This window comes from Lycorma delicatula, chromosome 1 (assembly GCF_047948215.1).
Source record: "Lycorma delicatula isolate Av1 chromosome 1, ASM4794821v1, whole genome shotgun sequence".
Classification (NCBI taxonomy): Eukaryota; Metazoa; Arthropoda; class Insecta; order Hemiptera; family Fulgoridae; genus Lycorma; species Lycorma delicatula.
The window spans coordinates 70,652,738-70,671,032 of record NC_134455.1 but is presented as its reverse complement, the minus strand read 5'-3'; the positions used below and the strand labels follow the sequence as shown (position 1 = coordinate 70,671,032).

General features: G+C 29.4%; 1 protein-coding gene across 10 annotated transcripts in view; it reads left to right on the top strand.

Moving 5' to 3' along the window:
- The window catches only part of hlk (hulk), a 309,501-nt gene that overhangs the window by 154,915 nt on the left and 136,291 nt on the right, over positions 1–18,295 (top strand). For all 10 annotated transcript variants that reach the window (XM_075356311.1, XM_075356337.1, XM_075356327.1 and 7 more), the window contains 3 exons: positions 5,251–5,391; positions 6,577–6,759; positions 13,163–13,300. In XM_075356311.1, the coding sequence (XP_075212426.1) occupies positions 5,251–5,391; positions 6,577–6,759; positions 13,163–13,300 (462 nt within the window). The remainder of the gene's footprint in view (positions 1–5,250; positions 5,392–6,576; positions 6,760–13,162; positions 13,301–18,295) is intronic.

Sequence of the window (18,295 nt, the reverse complement as noted above, 5' to 3'; positions counted from 1 at the left end):
ATACTAAATACTTTCCAAGCGCCTTTTCTACCTACCCTGCTCTTGCCCAAACCAGTGCATCATAAAGCAAAACCAAGTTGGCCACCGGGGCGTAGAGCCTCTTCTTGCTCGTTCAAGGTTCTCCAACATTTGATATCAGTTTAATAAGGTTCTTGGTGGTACTATCGGCCTTTTCACATGTTTCCTGTACATGATTTGTAAACGATAGTTTACTACCTAACCTTATCTCGATATACTAGGGAGTCTTGGGATTGGACTGCTACCCCATAAATTGTTATTGGGAAGGGCCCCAACAAACCATAGGGACAAACAATGACTTCTCATGTGACAGCCAGAGCCCAGCCCCCTCCATCCATTCACTGATCTTGGCAATGGCAGCGTTCACCGCCTGAGTCACCTATTCCTCAGTTTTTGCTACCACCACCAATGCCAGGTCATCCGTGTAAGCCACTGGAACGACTCCTGCCAGATAACAAAGACGAAGAACCCATCATAGATGATGTTCCATAATAGGGGCCCCAAAACAGAGCCCTGGGTCACCCCACACAATGCTTGATACCGCAAGTTCGTAGAGCCAAGCCCGTATATTAACCTCCACTCACTGAGTTAGTCCTCAATTACTATTCTCAAGTATCTACTAACACCCCACTCCCTCGATGTGCAGAAGATGGAGCTCCAGTTGAGGGAGTTAAAGGTATTGCGGACATCCAGGAGCACAATTACAGGAATATGTCTTATTCTCCAGGTACCAGGTTCTGCAGGTAATTTATATACATATTTACATAGCCTATGACACTTCCGGTAACGTAAGGATTCAAACGTGAGGGTCATACAACTAAATCGGTTAAGCCATTGAGCCACTATGGTGGAACAGACATACATACACCCTAAATATATTACATTCCTTTTTGGGCAGTCATGAAACAAGAGATAAATATTAAAAATTAAAAAAACATGACTACGAAAAAAAAAATTGTTGAAAATTATTGCTCTTTAATATAGGATAATTACTAATGCAATTTATTTAATTTTTATCTATATTTAATTTATTTTTTCTATATCTAAATCTTTTCTATATCAAATATATATTTTATATATATAGCCTATGACACTCCTGGTAACATAAGGATTACAATGCAGTGTCATACAACTAAATCGGTTCAGTTCTTGAGCTGCTACGAAAGAACAAACATACATACATACACCCTAAATACATTTTACTCCTTTTTGAGCAGTCATGTAATAATAAAAACCAATCAAAATTACATTTTTTTTTTGGTTTTATTTATGTACCTTTTTACATTTTCATGCAAAATTTTCTATTATTCTAAAAACAGGTTTAGAGTAACTGAAATACTGAAAAAAGTTTTACAATTAATTCTGTTGGTAAGCCATATAAATAATATATCATGACATAAATCTGCTCTTGTAGCCAAAATTGTTGGATTGATTTTCATCTGTAATCTAAATAGTTCCTCTATGAAATGAAAATCCATCGGGTTGGTCTATTGTCAAAATCATCACAGTCAGCTATTTGACAGCCAATTTTTGATACTGCAGGTTCTGAGATTTAAATCTTCATAACTTTTTATTGAAAATCTAATTAATAATTTATGAATTATGTATAAAATTATATTGTTTTTTTATTAAGTTTAATTTTTTGAGTTATATTTTAATAGTTTTATTTTTCAATAATTTGTTTTTTTTATTGTTATTCATTTTTTAAAAATATAATGTTTTTGTTTTGTAAGTTTGGTAATACAATATTTTGTTATTGACTGTGTTTATTAATGATAGGAATTCAATAACGATCATAAGAATATTTTGAACACATGTAAGGATTTTGCTAAAAGAAGTTTTTCCCCGGTAGGGTAGAAATAGTCTTGGTTAACAATGTAGTATTCATTTCTACAACAAAGTGACATATAAATGGTAAAAAAAAAAAATAAAAAACCCACACTTCAGCTTACATTTATTGATACAAAACAGTTCAGAAAAATATTAAAAGTAATAAACAGTATTTGCTGAATTAAATTTTTAGAAATATCCACTTTACGTTTCTAAAAATAAATGTGATTGCATCACATGCATTGCATCAAATGCATGTGATTTTGTCCATCATCAACCCAGAGATGGTTAAAGCTAATAAAATTATGATAGATAGATAAATGCAGAGCCATAACTAGGAAATGATTTATTTTGTTAGTTTTTAAACCAAATGTTTAAATTTAAATCATAAATATTATTCAAAAGTTTTATTTACAGGTCATCATTTCCTGAGGAAAACTTTCAATTTTTTTTTTTTAATTCCTTATAAACTGATTTATTTGCATTACTTTTTATTACTTTTGTTATAAGATTAAACAGCTTTGAAATAATTTTGTCGGTCAATTTCTCAAATATGGTTACCACTGATATATTAATAAATTATTAAAAAGTGCAAATCCACCTTACCAGCAGTTAATTTTGACTTCTCAAGATCTTCCAGTTCATAGACAATTGTCAGGAGATTAATATCAAGAATGATGTTTCAATCTCCCGATGATGGTGTAAGAACTGAAAGATCTTGAGAAGTTAAAAGTAATTGCTGGTAAGGTGGATTTGCACATTTTAATAATGTTGTCGGTAATCTAGCATGTGGAAATGGTATTTTAATTGATGATTGACCAAAATTGAAAAATTTTTCAGACTTTAAATTTATTACTCTTTTGTATGAATTTTAATTAACTGTCAATTAATTATTTTCTGGGAGCATCTTACACTTCCAGTCCAAGTGCTTGAAATATATTTATGTATACATTTCTATCTGTGTAATTGTATTTTATACATATATGTACTGCATTAACCAATAGAAAAATAAGACAAATATCTAGAGCCCGTAATTCAGAGGGCTTGAGTACAGGAAAAAGTAAAAATAATGATAAATTTAAAAAAAATTTATTTTATCTTTAATAATTTAAAATATTATGTTATTATTTTGAAATAATACAAATAAATATCATAATAATTAAGAAAGTAATAAAATTGGATCAGTACCACTGGTGGATCTTAACCATGGCAGCCATGGCCTCCTTGTATTTTATCCACTTGGAAATTAACCTTCCCCCTTGGAGGTTAACATTGTGTATTTTTTTTAAAGATAAACAATGAGTAATACCTTCAAAATTATTATATTAAAGGTATTATCTTTTTTAAACCTAATAATTTTTTTTTTTTTTCAAAGCAAATGAAATATGAAGAGGGTGGTCGGTTTATATTTTTCTGATGCCGAAAAGGGAATTTCTCTAATACCCTTCAGTTTTTCTCTAAAGATGTCCACAACTTATAAAAATGGGGCCCCGAATTTAAATTTTGTCGAGCCCGGTAGAGGCTTAATTGGCTACTGTATATATCTATTATTTTTTTAAATGCGTTTTGTATGTGGATATCGATGCACATACGAAAGCCAATTGGAAAGTTCTCAGCTTAATAAAGAAAACAAGATTTTTCAGAATTTTATCTTTATTTTTCATTGTAGTTACCTTGCAATTTGATACATTTAGAGGAACAATTTTCCATTAACTTAATAACGTCAATAAAATGTGACTTGTCCTACTCTGCAAAATAAGTCTTCTCATATTTGACCCCTAACATTTGAAGTGAATCTTCATCCAGCGAGCTATTTCTTCACATTTGGGAAGATGAAGTATTGCTGGTAGCCAAATGCAGCAAATGTGGAATCACTGAAGTGTAGGTCATTTGCTGCAATAATCCGAGATATTTGAGCAGACAAATTATCATGATAAAAGAGAATTTTTTGATCCATGTTTCATCTACTGTTACAAAACGTCAAACAAATAAGAGGAATCAAGTTTAAACAAGTCAAAATATCCTTGAGAAGTGTTCAGTTGAATGCATTTTTAGTGAACTGTTAACAAACACGGCATCCATTGAGCAGAAAACTTTTTCATAGCCAAAACATCGTGTCGGATATGGTCTGTCAAAAGGTTTGCAATGTCTGTGAGCTTGCATACTTCCAGTCAGTGATCATTTAATACATTATTGTGAATTTTTGGGATGATTTCATCAGTCATAATGATTTTTGGGCATCCTAAACGTTCATCATCTTGAATGGATGTGCGACCATGTTTAAATCCAGCAGCTTACTTTTTTACAGTTAAAGATGAAGAAGAAGAATCCTTTAAAGTGAAACCTACTCTTTTTGTACATCGTCGACGTTAAATATTTAAAAAAAAGTACTTTATAACAGCTCATACTTCATTCTCATCTTGTCAATTTTTCGGAAAATGTCAAAACATGTTTGCTTTATTCGATTGCCTCATACAAGCACCTTAACGTATGTGTCTGAAACGTCTCATCACACCACCTAAAGGATCATTCTTGACAATTATCATAGTCTTGGTCATACTTGCTTTATCTTTGTGTCAGGTCGAGAATTTTCTGAATTGCTGTAGTTATGTTTGTTCTAGTTATTGTTTTTAGAATTTTATGATTTTTTAGTTAGTTTATTTTACTGATTGATGGACTTTTATATCAGTCAATGTTCAATTTATTCTTTCTATGCGATATCCCCTTGCAACCCAGTAATGTTACTTTCAGTTTACTATCATCAGTTTACTATCAGCGTATGTAAAAACGCTGATTATGAATTTTTGAGTCGGTATAGTTACTTACTTTCTGAAATAATTTTATGTAAACTTAATTTTATCAGCAGTTCACTTGCAATGCAACTGTATTAAAATTTGTATTATATACAAATAGAACAAAGTGACATCAAGTATTGTTTATTTTTCTTAAATGAAATTTTAAGTTAAGAGTTTAAAGTCAAATGAAATTTTATGCTGTTCAAGAATCCAAAAAGCTAGAAGATTTATTGCATTCTGTATATTAAAGTATAGCAATTATACTTATTTTAAATAATGCATAAAGTGAGTATTTTATTAAAACATGATTAAGATGCATTTTGAAAGCCCATGGAAAATTCTTGTAAATTATGTTTATTTTTTAAAGAATTTGCCAGTTAAAAAGTTTATCTTTATTAGATAATTTAATTAAATGTGTAAATGGATTATAGTTAAAGAAATTAATTAACACATTAGATGATAAGAGGAGAGACTAATACTAAAATATTAGCACAATTTTGAAAGTGTGTAAGGGTTATTTTTAGGGGTAGATTTTATAAATTTAAAATATTTACAACAGTTTTCCTTTATTCATTAAGAAAAGTATAACTGTGAAATAAATTTACAGGTGATATTGAAGATGAAGATGAAGTGTTATCATGGTTGACTGATGATGATACAATGGAAATTCCTGGACGCATTGAGGAAGTAAATACCCGCATGTTAGAAAAAATTCTTTCTGAGAATGAGAATGTTGTTGTCTTTTTCTGTAAGTATGTAATTAATATGCATTTAATTGTTAGTTTTTAATGATTTTATTTAATAAAACTTGAAATCTGAGCTATTGTTTCAAAGCATTTAGTTTTATTCTCAGAAAACTTAGTTTAACACATTTAATTCAACACTTTGCTTATAATTTTTGTGCATTACAAGTCCCCACTGTCCAGTATTTACAATCCACTGGTTTTTGCATGACACCCATGTCTTGTATGTTTTCGCCTCTTCTAAGCTATCTGTCAGACATTTATAGAATTATCATGAATTTTATAATTAAAGGATGCGGTTCTGGTCATCCATGTCTGGTACAGATTTAGTTCTTCTGACATTAGAATTAGGGTTATTCAACATGACATAAAAAATAAATTAGGAGGATAAATGAAAAATATACCTGCCACACAGAAGGGAAATCGAGAGGAATTCAAAAAAGAGAATAGAATGGTTCATCGTAAATGTTCATAGAAGACACATGTAATGGGTACCATAACCAGTGTGTTAAAATGATTTAAAATATTTATATTATATACTTAATTTTATTTTATTTATTTGGTTTTCTTTAAGAATACATTTATTACATTTTTCAACAAAATTTTTTGTGTGTGTATGCTTTTGTGTGTTCATGCTTTACTATATAAGCATGAAGTTCTCCCAGGATTTTCATAACCTATTCTACTCATAAAAATAATGGAAAAAGTTCATATAAATATATGTTCTAAAATGCTTTGTTTGCGAGTTATGGCTAGTGTAAGATTTTGCTCGGATTTCAGCTATCTAAATATATATTTGTGAGAGTTAATTAAATCATTTTATCATATTGTTAACTTGAGTTTTGAACTTGATGGATAAGTGCAGCCTGAGTGCAAAAAAGTACTTTTTGTGTCAATCAAATAACAATTGTTGTAATATACTGATTCTCTAACCAATAATTTGGATGGAGAATTAATTATATTAATTACTCCATCTCAATTTGGTTCTTCTATAAGTAGATTAACTATTTAAAATTAATCATTTGAAATCGGATGTAATGTATAATTGGCATTTGTAAAAAAAAATTACTATGAAAAACTATCTCCAGGATGGGCTGAATTTTTTTCTGATTTTGTTTAAAATCACATTAATTAATTTAATTTTATCCTTTAATTATACCCTCTTAATTTAGTAAGATCTTTCTTTTCAGATAAAGAAGGGGACAAGAAAAGTCAAAAAATAATCAGTGAATTGGAAAATATTGATGATGAATGTGAAGAAAAGGATATTGATTTTGTTAAAACATCAGATGAAGGAATTGACAAAGAATATGACTTGCCTTCACTTCCTGCTCTTGTATTTTACAGAAACAAGTTCAGAAAAATTTATTCAGGTAATGCTGTTAAAATTATTATATTTTTTATGAAGCTAACAGAAAATTTTGAAATCAGACTGAATTATCTTTGTCTTATTGAAAACAACAGAGTAATTTTCCCAAATTAAGGGGTTTACTAATTATACAAAAGAAGTAATTTTTCTAGATTCTAATTTTTGTAAAAAGATAGTACCTTTTTTCTTTAATTCTTCAGGTCAAACATATGCAACCATGAAATTTACCCCTCAATTTAAATTCCAAGAATTTTAGTATCAGCTTAATTTTACCCTTCCAGCAGAAATCAGGGTGAAATTTTTCATGAGCTACAATTTCAAAACAAATCATTTTCACTTGTAGAACATGTCCTGAAATGAATTCTTATTTCTTTATGAGACACTCTCTCTCTCTCTCTCTCTCTCTCTCTCCTCTCTCTCTCCTCTCCCTCTCCCTCTCCCTCTCCCTCTCATCTCCCTATCCTCTCCCTCTCCTCTCCCTCTCCTCTCCCTCTCCTCTCCCTCTCCTCTCCCCCCCCCCCTCTCTCTCTCTCTCTCTCTCTCTCTCTCTCTGTGTGTGTGTGTGTGTGTGTGTGTGTGTGTGTGTGTGTGCGTGCACACGTGTGCATGTAGAATGTTTATAAAAACCATTTCAATAGTTCAGTGGGTGGTCCCCAACATCAAAATAAACAGAGAATGTGTTTAAGATATCTCCAGAAATGCATAGTTTACTATCTATCTGCCATTTTGTATTTTTACATAAAACTTTATTTCTCAAGAATGGATAATCATATTGAGTTGAAATTTCATTATACTGCTTGTATAGCCAGAGATTTACTTGTATAAAAATGAGCCTGATCCCTCACTCAATTTCAGAATGGTGGCCATGTAAAATTTTTATTGTTAATATCTTTGCAACCACTAATTTGTTTAATTATACAAAGTACCTATTCACTGAACATTTTTTAAGCAAAGCTTTTTAACGTAGGTTTCACGATAGCGAGTCAACTGAGAAAAAATGAGCATCACGAAAAAGCTTCACATGCAAGCTGATTCCCCCACTATTCTCTCTCTCTCTCTCTCTCTCTCTCTCTCTCTCTCTCTCTCTCTCTCTTTCTCTAACTCTTATACACAGCTTATACATATACAGTGTTCTGCCCCTCACTCTCTCACATTTATATATACACACACACACACACACACACACACACACACACACAGAGAGAGAGAGAGAGAGAGAGTTTGAGAGCGCTTATGCATATACAGCATTCTCCCCCCCTCTCCCCACACACTCTATGCTGCAGTGTGATGCAATACAGCTGACCATATAGTATAGAAAACACATGCTCCAACTTATAATAATTATTATTACATATATATTATTATAACATATATATTATTATAACATATATTATTGCATAAGAAACTTACATCGTATATATCCGAGCAATGATGCAGAGAGCGGAATATGAGATGCTCAATACATCTTGCAGAATTTTATATATGACATTTCCCTAGGGAATTAGAAAATAGTTTTTTTTATAAGTCATTACATCAATAATAAAAAAAAGCAGAAAACATTTCAATATAATAATATATACAGTGGAACCTCATTTATTCTTATTTATTGGTAGTAGAAGTCATCCAGATTAACAAAAAAACAGATAACCCAGAAATTTAGGGAAATACTAAATAAAATAATGTATTTAATCATCACTTTATTGATCTAAACACATTTTAAAACATTAAATATTTAAACTTATTAAAGAAATATTGAGTAAATTTTTGTTGCATTAATTTTGTGAGATTTACAAACATTTTGGTCTAAAATATTTCAGGTGAAATGATTTCCAACCACTGTTCCAAGTAAGTCACACTCTTGTCTAAAAGGGCTGTTGGCTTCCACATGACTTGTGAGCTTTTTTAGTATTGTGCCCACCTCATTATTTGATCCCCCTTTTTCTGTTATTTGTTGATAAATTAACGTCAGTTATCATACCACAACCTTAATCATTGTCTCTTTGTAACCAGTCATTTATACATGAAAAAAAATCAGTATACTTTTTAAAATGTTTTTCTGTATGGAATAATTTCCCAACATCAGCATCTAATGTCTTCTATAGCTGTTGGGAAGCAAACACAAAGTCATAATTTTTAACTTAACATAATGTTAACATAATGTTAACATAACATGTTTAACTTAACATAATTTTCTCCTCAGCCACCTTATAACTGAGTAGGTGCACAATTGTGTGATGTTTTTAAGATGGATTTTAACAATTCAATCGCACTTGTGCCACTTTTATTCAGTATACTTGACAGAAATTTAACACCAACATATCTCCACAGATCTTTTCTTCAAATCTTGACTATAGCAGTGCACTATCAATTTTCTATATAGATTTCAAATGAATACAATTGTTATTTGTTTTTTTTTTTACATTGGCTTCTGATGTTTTTAAAAAAAAATCAAAAAGCCAATTTTTATTAATGAAGAGGAAGGATTTTATGTTTTCCAAATGTGTTACTGCAAGCCACGACTGTGATCCTGCGTTTGTTCATTTTATGATTTTTTTCAGAAACATCAGATTAGAAATTTGAGAATATTGTGCTGGAAGTATCTGACAAAAATTACTCTCATCAATAATATATACCTGTTCAGGTGTAGTTCAGCTTCCCATATGAAACAAGTTTTTCAAACTCACTTTTAAAATTATAGCTAAAAAATGAATCTCCAGAGAGCTTTTGCCAGTTTGTCAGTTGGCATATTACATAAAAGGTTTCCACTTTTCTAACCAATCCTAGCACTAACAGTAAGTAAAATTCAGATCCTATTGATATATTTTTGTTTAAGGTTAATGCATTTTCTTATTGAACTAAACCACAAGAACTCATCATCTAGGGATTACGTTTTTACTTTTTGTGTAATTATTCAACTTTCAAAACTATCCAGTTATCATTTTGAAGCAATTCACTGGTTCCTATTTTTTTTTGGTTAGACACAGATGAAGATCTGATATCAAATTCTGTATTGCTGTTCAACATTTCAACTGACATAATAAACAGATGAAATCTGTTTATTATGTCATTTTTTCTTTTATCTATAGAAACAACCGCTTTCTTACACTTGCCATCATCCCAAACTCAGTTGTATGTAGCAGTTGGGAAATTGGACATAACCGACATTTATTATCAGAATAATGTACAATTTTATCTTTGACTAAGATACAATAAATATATTCTTTCTTTCCACAGGTAATTCATAATCAAGTAGAACATTTAAAAGCATTTTGATGTTATAACACATCAATTATAGTCTAACAAAATTTGTGTCAATGGAGTAAAATAGTTTTTAAAAATATCAAAATCTCAATCTGGATAAACCACACATCTAGATTAATATTATGCCGATAAAAAACGACCCACCCAGTAATTTAAAAAATTCAAAACTTTGAAAAACTATTTTAAATTTTATTTGCACTTTAATTCTTTTCCTTTTTTTTATTTTTTTAAATAAAAATGTTAAATAAAATATGTGTGTAACATTAGTACATAAAGTAAAAAATATTAATAGTGATTCAAATTAAATCTATTATAATACATAAATATTATATCTCATTTCTTCCAGCTGATCTGTGAATTCTCAATAATATATCACAAAACTGAATCTGTAAACAATACTAAATATTATCATATTTTTAAAAAAATTTTTTGGTTTTAAAATTAAAATTTTTGTTGAAAATGTATATACATAATATAAATAAAATATAAAAAAACATACTTATTTATACTGTTAATACCTTAGGATAACATCAACAATTACTTTTTATCTTTTTTTGTAAGAGTTGAGAAATAAATTTTACAGCATGTGAAAATATCAAGCCTGACTGGATACAAATATAGTAACATAAACTTATGTATTATACTGTTGCAACTATCAAATCAGATTATTACTTTCAGAACTTACCACAAATTCTAATGTAGGTGTATCATTTATTTGGTACATAAAGTTAAATCAATAAACAGATATCAACCATAACACATTAATGGTTTTTGAAAAGTAATTAATAATAAAAATAGAGACAAATTGTAAAAGTAGCTGCACAAATCTGGTAATACATAATTTACAAAACAGCATCTTAAAATGTAAAAAATTGAGTCAATTGAGGAATTATAATTTAATTTCTCAACGAAGAGAAAATTGAATACAGTTTAGTATTTGATTTATGGATTTATGGGACTGCAAAACAATTATTTTGTTTATATTTTTTGTATTTAAAAATGTCTCATCAACTTAAACTTTTATTTACTTAAATGCTATTAAAGAAATCTGCCAATGCAATTCAATTTTTGTAATGAAAATTGGTGAAAAATTTCATTAATGCTAGTAAAACATATTTCCCAATTTAGTGATTTTGCATTGTTTCCCAAGAAATACATAATTATCTATTACTTTACAGTAACTGCCTGATCTTTCTTATCAATGTGGTATACTGTGTATAAAAGACAATAATGAGAGTTTTTGTTTCTGAAAGTAAAAATGTTCATTTTACAGTCAGACCCTGTAGTAAATTGATTTAAAGTGTGCCCGGTGGGTCCTTAATAAGCCTGGCTTAGGATGTTCATTACTCTTAAGAATGGTTTTGCTTTTTTTGAAGCATGACTGGTGTCTTGTATGACCTACAACTGTTACGGGTTTGGTACACAATTACTTTTTCACAAGTATAAATTAAATGAACTAGAAGAAACATGAAAAATTATTTTATAGCAAAGTTTTTTGTACGAATTTTGTATTTTGTACTTACAAAAATATAATAGCTTGCAAATTATTATAATTCATCATAACTTTAAACATACTGTAAAATTATTTTTTTTGGTGCTGTCAGCTTGATTGTGTTATATTCATAACTTGGAATGTGGTAATCATTAGAGACAACCTCATGACCTTAATATGGGCTCCCTTATTTCTAATTTCCTAACAAAAACAGAACACAACAGAAACAAAATTATTCGTAACATAAACAAAAGACAGTGTTCAAGTAAATTACACTTTCACTGACTTTGGACATAATAAATAAATCATTTTTCTTGGCCTTATCATCATAAATAGCAACCAATAAAAAATATAGGCTAGTTTAAAAGTATAAAACTGAACGAAAATAGACATTCTTATTCCTTAATTGAGTACATATAATATCACATAAGCTCATCTGCAGCTTTTAGTGATTTACAAATTACTTACAACATCAATGTCATCCGAAGATCTCATAAAAACGTTTTAAGACTGTAAGTAGATTATCTAACATCTGCAAATGGATGCTGCAAAACCAATATATAATGGTTTGTTATATTTTTTCTCACCCTCTCCCCCCTCTTTCTCTCAGATATATATATATATATATATATATATATATACATAGACAGAAATTCAGAAAAAATACCTTACAGATACATAAATGTTGGATATTTTATTCTCAGTACAAAAATCAGAAGAAATCACACACACAGAGCTCAACAAACCTAATTACCTAGAAATATGTAACTTCTACTACTGCTGTAATCCAAAATTCTATTTCAGACATATGAAATATCACTGTAATACAGTGAGCATGTAAAACAACTTTGTAGTAATACAGACAAAATCAAACTTTGACTAAGTAGCAGGGAAATTATACCAAGAATCTCACTGAAACAAAACTTAAGTACTTAGATGCACAAGTAATCCTTTTTGATTGTATATTAAGTGTTGTACCTTCACAAGTTGACTTGTGTACCATATTTCCAATATGAAGGCAATTATGCTACAACCTAATTCTTTACTACAGTACATAGTTGAGACATATATAGAGCTACATTAGTAACTAAAAAGAAATCTTGAGGTTACTTTTTTGGGGGTTTGGTGATTAATTCCCCCAACAGTTCAAAACTTGTGTGCATTATGGAATGAAAATTTTGTAGCGATGAAAAAATACTGTTCATGACCAGGATTTAAACCCCGGGATTTTCTAACTGAAAGGTTGAGATACTACCAACCCATTACTGAGGACATATATTATCTCTTCAACATACAGAAGAGAAAAATCTATTAATATGATATTAGACTCTGAATTTAAAAAAAAAATCATAAATTTAATGGTAAACTAACAAATTGTTCTGAAAAAAAATCCATGTGGGAAAAAAGAACAACCAATTTGTTAAAAAAAATTCTACTAATAAGCTGAAATTGTTGTGCAAATGACTACAGCTAGTTTTTAAATGCAATAATGATTGTAAAATCATTAAAATCTTTGTTAAACATAAATCTGGTTTGATTTATTATTTACATTTAATAGTTTCAACATTAAACTCTAATCATTATCATTTTTACTTACACAAAATGTAGAGTGTAAACATGTAACAGTGTATAATAACAAAAATTATTTTTGCAGGAGATCTAATGCAAGAGGAGGCAATTTTGGAATGGGTGTTAGATTTGCACGAATCAGAACCTGATGTTATTGAAAGTGTGGATCGTAAAACACTTCAAGTACTCATCAATGATGTTGAGCATCTAGCTGTATTTTTTTGTAAGTTTTTTTTCATTACTATTACTAGTAATTTTGAAAATACTTAATATTATCATTATATAAAAATGTATTCTTATGTAATTTTAAAAACAAAAGAAGGATTAATTTCTGAAACACTTAAAACTAGCATTAAGTAACACTTACACTGCCACAATCTCAACCTAGTGGACAGAGAATTTTATTAACAATCTATTTTATGAGTTGATTACTCACTTCCATTATTCCCCTGATGTGTTGAAGCATCTCAGTAAGGCAGTAATAGAGGCAAGTAACAAGAAAAATAATAAATAAATTTATCCAATGTATTGTTTCATAAGAAAAAGTGATACTTTAATTTATTGCTTTATATCACCTATCCTAATTTCTCTTTTTGCTGTGATGCATTTGAATCAACTGATGTACAAAAGCTACTGATCAGACTTGATTCTTTTGAGAGTAGCATTGTTTATAACTCAAAAAATACTCAAGATACAGTTGTGGAAACAATTATTTTTTTTGTGTAAGATTTGCAAATAAAACCACTTATTTCAGTCAAATTTGCATCTGCGAATTTTAATACAGCATTATTTGGCCATTAGAGCAGAAATATGGAGAAAATCTTTCATCATAAGTAGAAAACAAAACTTTTCTAAACGTATGTTTACATGAACTTTTTTTATTTTGGTGATAGGAATACACTTATATGGCAGAAACTTTCTGAAACACTGTTTATATATGTATATATATTCAAAGTAGTAAAGAGAGTGATCAAAGATTAACTGGAAAGTGAACAGTAAAACAAAAAACAATATAAAATTATTGATAATAAAGTTTCATTTGCCTTTGAAACTATGATAATTTTAGGTGATAAAATAATGGTTAAGTTAATTGGTGTTAAGTACATTGGTGAAGATATGAAGGTCAGACTAAGAAGAAATGATTTTTCAAAAAGTGGCTCTAAGTGCCACACAGCTGAAAGCAATGGAAAGATTAAGTAATATTTTCCAAATAATTATTTTTTCTCATTCCTTTCTTTTTTAGTTCAATAAGAGAATGTCATCATGAATAAAACATCTCAGAAATAAAATAGTACCTCAGTCAGATGACCAATTGGAGAATATTCTAGTGAAACATCAGAAATGATAAAAACTGCTATAATCTTCTAGTCAGAGCATTGAATGTTAGAGGTTTAAATAAAAGGATTAGTGAGGTAAAAAAATCCTTAGATTAAGGAAGGACATATGGAAAAGATCGAAGAATCAGAAATAATAGAAAGGGATTAGAAGTATGATTATAGGATAGAAGAAGAAACAATATGCTTAAAAAATGTGGAGCAATTAATGGATGAGGTTAAGAAAAATCTTGAAGGGATGAGTAAGCAGAAGAGCAAGTATTATAGTGTAATCAGCCATTTTCAAGAGTAGTGACATAAATTAAGTAATAAAAGTTAAATGGTGCTGAAAAATAACACAGGAGGAAAGAAAAATTGAGATGATATGGAAAAAATAAGGTAAAGGCAAATTTTTCATGACTGTATTGAGATTAAGCAGTGAATATACTGAAGGTTAAAAGTGAGGAACTAAATCATGTATATGTTGCATAAACCACAAATAATGGCCCTGCTCTCAATACAAGTTTGTCTAGCTTTATTTTTGAGTAGTACTGAACTTACATGTTTAAAAAATGAAAAAATGCATACTTGATCTTAATTAACTTTTAATCAAAATACTTCTGTCTACTAAATATAGTTTTTTTTCAGTACTAAAACCCAAATAAAGTTAGTGTATAAATCTAATTTTGTCTGAATTTAATGTGACTGAAATCTCACTGGCTGTGGTGTATTCCTTTCTATTTAACATACTTTCTACATAATAACAAACTGAAATGTCTACAAAACATAATCATATGGAATGAAAAATAATTATGAATGCTATAAATAGAGAAAATAGAAAGAATATAAAATGTATATAAAATGTACGTAATATCTACCAATATTATTATTAGAATATTATTAAAATAAAATTAGTGATTAAATAAAATATTAAAGAAAAAATAAATCCTTAACTTAATAAAATACAACATCAGAACTACAACAGAAATAGCTAAATAAAATAATGAACAAAGATTAAGGATAGTCACTAAATGTAATAATCAGCACAGAAATATTAATAGCTAAATAACCTGATATTGTACTAGCAATTAGTTACTTACTTTTGGGATGGTGGCACATCCCACACTTTTTCATAGTGACTTTCATCTTGGCAACAATATGAGTTACTAAGGTTTATGGGTTTAAAGGTTGTTATTGATTTTCAGTAAGGTACAGCAGTTATATAATTGTTAATAACAATTGATATTGTTATTTTAATACTACTCTAGTTGTAAGCAAACTTGAGTAAGACATAACACAGTGTGAACAACAAGCTGGGTCTGCATTTTATTCATCCTCTTTGTTTATGCTAAATTAATATGGGCTTTATTATTTATGAAATGTTCAAATCTGTTAAAATAATAAGACCATTTAATTGATCATTCTCAGATAAATTAACCTCACACATTTATAATCCTAAAACATTTTTCATAAAATAAGAAAATGAAATTAAACTGAGGAGAATATGAAATAGTAATAGTTTACTTTTATAGTAAAATCATGAAATTACAACAAAAAGTAGATGTTAACTTATTCTTCATTTCTTTCATTTTGCTGGTGTATGAAAGCTTTTTCTTTATATAATTTCACTAATAGTTCAATTTTGAAGGATTCAGTCATTCTTTTTGAACCAGATAAAACTTGCCTTATTAAAGTATGAGGTAAAGAAGTATTATTCACTTAAAAAGTAGTAATTACATTAAAAATATGTTGTTTATTTTTACAGATATTAGTTTTAAAATATGTTAAATATAATTCATATATGATAAAAACAGACATGAAATTCTTGAAGATTTTCATGTAATAAATTATTCTAACTTATTAATTTATTCATCACTTTTTAACATTTATTTCATTAAAAAAAAAAATAATAATAGTAACCATATTTATATTTTGTTTCCCAGTAATTACAAAATAAGACAACTGAAATTGATCCTTTAATAATTTCTAATTGTTCTATTTATTTTCATAAAGGAAGATAATTTTATTAATAATAAGAATAGTGTAATTTTAAAATGTAACCTAGTAACTGAAATGTATTAAAAAACCTTTTTCAAAACTGTACACCTTTAAAAAAAGTACACATTTTTTTAAAAATAAAAATCAAAATTTTAAATTAACATGTTAAATTTCTTGGCAAATTCTTGTAAACCATGGAAAATGAAAATTTTCGAGTCTGAATTCAGCACAACACAATTTGTAAAAGCCAAGAAATGTGGAGAAAATGATCATGGGACAGTTATTGGCGTCTACCTTCCTGATAGCAATAATGAAAGTATTCCAGAACCAACAACATTTACCAGAACAGGTACTAGATTGAATGAAAATTTACATGGAAAATTGCTAAAGTTTTTGGAATATGCCAAACCTATTCCAAAGTTAGGAGATGTTAGACTTTTATTTGGAGTCGATAGTGATTATCCACAAATAGCTGTTGTAGGGGTAGGTGATCCTTGCCTCGGTTACAACCCAGTCGAACAGTTGGATGAAAGAAAAGAGGCTATAAGAATTGCTTCAGCAGTAGGTGTCAAAGCACTTCAAAACATAAATGTAGAAAGAATAGCAGTTGAAAGTTTTGATCATGCAGAATCAGCAGCAGAAGGTGCACATTTAGGAGCATGGTTTTATCAAGAAAACAAACAGATGTATAAACAAAAAGAACCACCATCCATTAACTTGTTTGACTCGTGTGACTGGATGGGATGGCAAATTGGCATTGAAAAAGCAAAAGCTCAGAACATAGCCAGAAAATTAGCACAATCACCAAGTAATCATCTAACTCCTGCAATTTTTGCACAAAATGTAGTCGATCTTCTGTCAAAAAGTGGAGTAAATGTGAAGGTAAGAGTAAAGCGGTGGGCAACACTTAGAAACATGAGTGGACTTTTGACTGTAGGTAAGGGTTCTTGTCATGATCCAATATTAATTGAACTGCTATGTGAGGGTAGTGATAAAAATACTCCCCCGATAGTTTTTGTTGGAAACGGTTTGTCATTCAGCACTGGTGGTCTTTCCTTGAAAAAGCCAGAACAACTTCTGCATAATCATGGATCTATTACTGGTGCTGCTGCTGTCGTGGCAACCATAAATGCTGCTGCATCTCTAGGACTTCCATTAAATATTAATGGGTTAATTCCTGTTGCTATAAATACTTTTGGAGCATCATGTATGAAACCAGGTGATACAATTCGTGCCATAAATGGAAAAACTATTTTAATAGAAGATACTGAGCTTGCAGAAAGTACTTTAATGCATGCAGATGCTTTAGTTTATGCAAAGGAATATAATCCTAGATTTATAATCGATGTAGGATCATTTACACATGGTATGAGACCAGCAATGGGTAGTGCTGCATGTGGAGTGTTTACTAATAATGAATCCCTTTACGAGTCGATCAGAATAGCTAGTATACATTCTGGAGATAGAATATGGCAATTTCCTTTATGGGAATACTTTGAGGAATATTTAAGATCTGATTTAAGTGATTTAAAAAGTTTAGTGAAAACTGATCTTGGAGGATCACCAGGAAAAGCAGCTGCTTTCTTAAAAGAATTTGTGCCGCCAGGAATCGACTGGCTTCATATCGATTCTTCTAATGTTACATGGACAACAGGAAAAGCTTTTGCATATTTGAGAGAAGGTATGGCTGGTAGACCTACAAGAACGTTAATTGAATTTTTAGCACAATTATGTTGTTTAGTATCAAAAAAATAAGAAAAAAGACTAAAATATTAAAAAAAATTTAATAAAATTGAACTTAAAAACTTTTCTAATATGTTTGTATTTTCTTAGTGTATTTTTTTTAAGGGTGTATGTATAATTTATTTGTCTGTGTTGTGTTATTTATAGACTAAATTACAAAAACT